This window comes from Emys orbicularis, chromosome 3 (genome assembly GCF_028017835.1).
Source record: "Emys orbicularis isolate rEmyOrb1 chromosome 3, rEmyOrb1.hap1, whole genome shotgun sequence".
NCBI classification, from domain to species: domain Eukaryota; kingdom Metazoa; phylum Chordata; order Testudines; family Emydidae; genus Emys; species Emys orbicularis.
The window spans coordinates 24,674,100-24,680,465 of record NC_088685.1 but is presented as its reverse complement, the minus strand read 5'-3'; the positions used below and the strand labels follow the sequence as shown (position 1 = coordinate 24,680,465).

The window sequence follows — 6,366 nt, the reverse complement described above, 5'->3', positions numbered from 1 at the left end:
TTTTACTGTAACTAATCAATTCTAAATAAATATTATTTTTGTTTTCGAAGAATGTATTGCTTGTTGCCTATTCTTGATCGGAGGGCTGTATCCGTGTCCTTTAAGGGAAAATTGGCTAACTGTGGCTTTCCCTGGAAAATCCCTTAGGGCGCGCCCCAACCGGTAATACCGAAAGAGATACATTGGAAATAAAGGGTTTCAAATTAAAAGCAGTGATTTTAAGTAACACTGTTGGCTTAATATAATTGAATCAAAATCTTCTGGTAACACCATGGGCACTCTCAGTGCGCAATAACAATATCCACATGGGGAGTTAGTGCAGAGTAGCTACTGTATTTTAAATTTATACCCTTGCTTACTGCCTAATAACTTCCCTGAGTAGACAAGCCCCTAGAGTGTCTCAAAGGAAACACAGATAGAGATAAGCATGCATTCATTTTGTTGGTTTTTAGTCTTAGGCCCTGTTTAGACTTAGAAAAAAACCCTGTTAACCCATTTTTATAAAAGTGGGTTCACAATTACATCTTCTTCGGGACTCCTGTCATTCTAGTTTCTTTCTAAAAAAAAGATTTTTCTCTAATAATCTTAGTAGCATCTTGTAACAGTATAGTGCCTGTATTACATTTCATAACTCACTTTGAAATCTTGAAGTCTTTTTTATGTTTGTAATGGTACATACACAAGGACACACTCACAATTCTTTTTCTTTTACTAGGTCACAGAACTATGGCACAAAGGACAGAAGTTGTAATTGCTTATTTCTTGGGCCTGCACACAGTGCTTGCACACATTGCACATCCAGAATTGATACTCTGTGATAGTTCTTCCTGTTGCAACACAGGTTGGAAGTTTCCCTTCTCCACTAAAAAACAAAAGAGAAAAAAAAAACACGTTGCTTTAGATGAAACCTGTTTGAGTATCTTAGTGATTTGCAAAACTTTCTTTGGCCATCTGTAACAAATTTAATTTTTCTCTACTTAGATCTGCATCATTTTATTAGTAGGGGGCATAATTAAATCATGTGTTAGTGTATATTATTAATAGGGCTAGGTATGATAATCTTCCTGATCTGACACAGTACATACATTAGTCTAGAACAGGGGTCGGCAACGTTTGGCACGCGGCTCGCCAGGGTACTTACCCTGGCGAGCCGGGCCAGTTTATTTACCTGCTGACGTGGCAGGTTCGGCCGATTGTGGCCCCCACTCACCGCGGTTCACCATCCCGGGCCAATGGGGGCGGCGGGAAGCGGTGCAGGCGAGGGATGTGCTGGCCGCGGCTTCCCGCCGCCCCCATTGGCCTGGGACGGCGAACCGCGGCCAGTGGGGGCCGCGATCGGCCGAACATGCCACGTCAGCAGGTAAATAAACTGACCCAGCCCGCCAGGGTGCTTACCCTGGCGAGCCGCGTGCCAACGTTGCCGACCCCTGGTCTAGCATCAGCACTGAGAGCCAGCCGCTCCCAATATCAAATGAAAGGATGAAAACTTCTGTCATCATCATAATAACAAAATCAAAATGTAGTCAGCCTACCCCTCCAGAAGACCATCCAGATCAGATTTTTTGGTATGTTTAGGACAGTGTTTAGTGAATATCTCCAATGCAAGATCTTCATATTGCTGTCTCTGTTCAGGGCTAAGGGTTTCTAAGGATTCCAGTTTAACAAAGGCTTTTGAACAAGTACCAAATGCTCTATTGGCACACGCACAGAGAGCCAAAAGGGAATAGATCTCAACTGCAGGGATAATGTCTTCATAATCTCGCAGGTGAAGGGCTAACAAATGAAAAGAATGAGAAAGTTACCACACGTCCCCTTGAACACGAATACAACTTAATTGTACGAGTAAATTGTCTTCTTAATATCAGTTACCTTATGAAATAAAACAAACAAAATAAAGCCAATGAAAATAGTAGAGAGCACAGATAGTCCTCCCTATTTTTAAAGAAGAACATTTGTATTTAATTGTGAATTGAAAATGAAGTATATGAATTAGGCCCTTCAATACGGAGAGAAGGTAGAAGGCACAACATACCCAACTAACATCCATCGATTCCCCTGCAGCTCCAGGGCTCTGATGTGAGCTTCATGGAAGCATCATTCAATGCACATAAATGTGTGGTCAATAACAACCCTATGGGGGTTATCAAACCTTGTCAGATAGTGACAAGTTAAACTTCAGACATCTCCTGGTAACCAGCCCCTAGACATTTTGGTAAAATTGGTAGTTATTCTGTAGAACTACCCGATGCTCAAACTGGCAACTAACGTAGCACCTGCTGACGATTGTTCCAACACTGTTAATTATATTTCTCATGTTCTACATTACGTGGATCAGGTAATGGGTGGAACAAACATGACAAATGTAAATGGAATTAATTTGTTTTACAGGTTTGTGTGGCTTAGACTGATTTCAGTTTTCATGCCATCTATACTGTAATAAATCCTACCTGTTTTCATTGCCGTGTCTACATAACCTTCATAGAGCTGTCTTTGTGCAAGTATAAAAAAATGATAAGCCTCAGCTCCTCGCCAGGCATTATCTGTGAGGCGATTAGCTGAAGACAGAACATCTTCCTCTAGCAAACCAGCTAAAGCTGAAGTAGCCTAAAAACAAAGGAATATCACAGGTAAAAATTTATGTTTAAAACACTCAACAGGAAGAGGGAAAAGAGATTTTCCTAGTCACTATACCTATTTTCTATGTTAACTTCGGAAAATGTATATATATATATTGTCCTAAAATGAATTTCACTATTTATACTATATAGTACATGGTACAAATTTTCAGCCATGCAAAATCATTTGTATCTGTGTAAATTACAGAGTTGTGTACATGTCTGAAAAACTGGCCCAGAATTTGTGCTTGAAATAATGTTTCAGTGACAGAGTTACAAAACTCAGTTTAAATTGCTCCAGTTGCTTCAGGTCACCTGAAGAAGAGCTCTGTGTAAGCTCAAAAGCTTCTCTCTTTCACCAACAGAAGTTGGTCCAAAAAAAGATATCTCCCCCACCTTGTCTCTCTAATTTCCTGGGACTGACATGGCTACAACACCATAGAAAGCATTTGAGACACTTTACCTCTGAACTCTTTCCTTTAACTTTTCCCCTCTGTGCATTTTTCACTTGTTCATGGTACTGTTCTACAAGTAAAGCTGACAATACATAAAGCTTTTTGACTCGTAAAGGTTTAGTCCTTTTCTTTGCTTCTTCATCTGCAATCTTAAAGAAATAAAGAATGTGGAAAATTACGTCTCTAAAAATGAAAATTCTATTTCTTTTTTTTTACAACTATATGCTAAAATTATCTTAAAGATCTTTGTGAAACATAGGAAGCTATGTCAAAAGACCATTTTTTACTTGAATATTAGAATTTAATTTACAAACAAACAGATATATCTGAATATCATTCTCAAGGTTTTAAGTGCAGAATTTATATATTCTAGGTGTGTGGCTAACAGGCGTATAAAGCCAGTCCTCAGCTGGTGTAAATCAGTGTAGCTTTATTGAAGTCCATCAAACTACACCTATATACACCAGCTGAGAATCTTCCCCAACATGGTAACCTGAACTCTCTATAATAATAGACTCCTTTCAGAAACAATTCAGGTATAAATTAAAGACCTGACCCTGCGACTATCTCCATGCAGAAGGACCCCTGAAGTCAGTGGTATTCTATGTAGGGGCAGAAACAAGTTGTACAATTGGGGCCTTAAAAAAAAAATGGAACTGAATGAACAGGTTAAGACAAAAATATTGAGTTTAGGAATCCAATAATGTTTCTAAACATGACAAGAATGTGTATTATTGTTATATTTCTTTGAAGGGGAACAAACTTGAAAGCAAACATTTATTTGATCAGTCATTCCTGAATTCTCTTTGCTATTATTTCTGAGTGAATGAGAGCTCACTCCCTTTAGTCTAGCTAGTCCTTTAGCTTGATCCTGTATTGAAGTCATGACTGCAGTAGATATGCTTGGCTACGGTTGAAGAGGTAATTCTATTAAACATTCCTATACTAAAGTACTTAGAACTTTCTAAAAAAAATTACATTTTGAATTGAAATTTCTCATATTTGTTCTAAGTCAAGAGGTAAATTTAGAAAGTTTGATAAAAAAATAATATATCCATTTTTCTATTACCTTGCTGGAAGGAAAAAACAAAACTAAAAATATATCTGCCTTTTATAACAAATATGGTTTGTAGACTTTTTTGCATTCATGCAACTAAAAGTGGCTGGATTTTTAAATGTCAAATTTGACAAATTGATAGCTATCAGTGAGGACTAGAGTTTTTGCCATGAGAGGAGAAACAGTTTTAGAAATAATATATTTGTCAACATTCGCTGTAACAATTATATTTATATAGTGCCTGTCAACAAAAAATTGTCAAAAGCACTTTATAAACTTCAACTTGGATACAAACTGATTCAAACTATACATAGGGATCATTGCACCCACCTCTGAAGCTTACCAGCACAGAGCAACAGTTTTTGACAGGAAGTGAAGAAAAAAAATCTAACTGGGATTACTTGTTAATATGATAGTTCTGTAGTTACCGTGGCTTCCATATAATGATAACTATTTCCAGGGAACAAATGACTCACACTGAAAAATTTAAACACTACACAAAAGCAACTGATGCTAGCTAAATATAATGTTATTTCTGACTGGCCCATATTACATAAAATAAAAAACCATAATACCTTGAACATGAGTTTAGCAGCATCAAAAAAATAGTTGGCTTTACGATAGAGTTCTATGGCATCAAGGATTTTATTCTTTTCCAGTAAATGAGACGCATATCTAGCTAGCAAGGATCCAATCTCTTTCATATTGTGATTTTTAGCCAACTCAACGGCTTTATTCCACTGGAAAGAAGAATAGTCACAATTATTCAATTTCATGTGTTTTCAAATATACACTAAGAGCACACTTTTCATGTATATGAGCTAAAACATCATTTTAGAACATTACTACAGTAAAGTCAAAGGAACAGGTAAATACAATACAACTACAAATATTTATGCCATCAACAACCTTGTGTTCATTTTTGTAGCCATTTGGAATGACTATTTCCTTATAGTCAAAATATCCTATCATGTTTTACACAGGAAAACAGAAGTTATGATTTTAATAAGCAAAGTATATAGCAAGCAATATTTTTTTGTATTATAATAATTGGCACTGATTGTAGGAAGCCTCTGAAAAAGGCACAACGTGTATCCATCAGGAGCACTCTTGTTTTTGTGGATGGTATTTGTAGGCATCTATCTCTCCCCATGTTTTGAATAGGGAGCCTATACACTAACTCAGGCTTTGTGGTTCACAATGTTGTTCTTGTGATTTTCTGGGCACCTAAAAGTTAGTCATTGTGTCACAATGCCAAAGTCCCTTTGTGGATCTGGTTCTCCTTGTCTATTCAGTCCCTGGCTTCTCTCCTGAGATAGCTAATGATGATCCTAATTGGTAAACGGATAATGCAGCTGTGCCACTGTAGCATAGATACTTACAACAGCGACAGAAGGGGTTCTTCGTTGCTATAGTAAATCCCCCTCTCCAAGAGGCAGTAGCTAGGCTGATGGAGGAATTCTTCCATCGACCTAGCACTGTCTACACTGGGGCTTAGGTCAGCTTAACTTACATCCCTGAGCAACGTAGCTAGGTTAACCTAACTTTCCAGTAAAAAGAACTAGTAGTACTTGTGGCACCTTAGAGACTAACAAATTTATTTGAGCATAAGCTTTCGTGGGCTACAGTGTAGACCAGCATGTAGTATGATCTGCCTCTCACAAAAGTCTCATACCCTAACAGTTAGTGATTGGTTTAAACACTAATGCATGAAGTTTTGAAGGGTACTGAAGAGCCATCAGATGACCAATATGAAATGAAATCTCACTGGGGATCAAGAGGTAAAAATCCCATTGTTAATTCTTTTTTTCATTCCAAGACCACCTTCTGCCAGCTGCCAAATTTCTCACCTGGTTGAGATGTACACAGGTATCTACTGCATCCTTTGGTCGATTACATTTCAGAAAGGCAATCACAGCTTGTTCACACATCCCCACTCTGACAAACATATGAGCTATGTCCTGGAAGACATCACAATTTTGTTACCATTTCTTTCCAGATCTTCAGAACAGTCCTTTTTTTAATTATGGGCAGTAGGGTTCTTCCTTCTAGGATTTAGTGCATATACTGGAAAATTTAGCAGAACAGAATAGGGTTGGGAAAGAAGGGAGTTATGGCTATGTTTGTCCAAAACAGTGTAATAAGCTAAAAGGACATTCAGGTAACATGATCTGCCTTTACCACGTACTCTGGAATAATATACAAATCAAACTAATTTTTAATTAGCTGTTATTCACTG

At 37.6% G+C, this 6,366-nt stretch overlaps 1 protein-coding gene across 2 annotated transcripts in view; it reads right to left on the bottom strand.

Annotated features, from left to right (window-relative positions):
- Positions 1–711: 711 nt before the first annotated feature.
- Positions 712–6,366, bottom strand: part of WDR35 (WD repeat domain 35) — a 91,971-nt gene continuing 86,316 nt past the window's right edge. For both annotated transcript variants that reach the window (XM_065401337.1, XM_065401338.1), the window contains 6 exons: positions 5,978–6,088; positions 4,703–4,867; positions 3,079–3,219; positions 2,448–2,604; positions 1,533–1,773; positions 712–862 (listed from right to left, as the gene is read on the bottom strand). In XM_065401337.1, coding sequence (XP_065257409.1) covers positions 712–862; positions 1,533–1,773; positions 2,448–2,604; positions 3,079–3,219; positions 4,703–4,867; positions 5,978–6,088 — 966 coding nt within the window. The remainder of the gene's footprint in view (positions 863–1,532; positions 1,774–2,447; positions 2,605–3,078; positions 3,220–4,702; positions 4,868–5,977; positions 6,089–6,366) is intronic.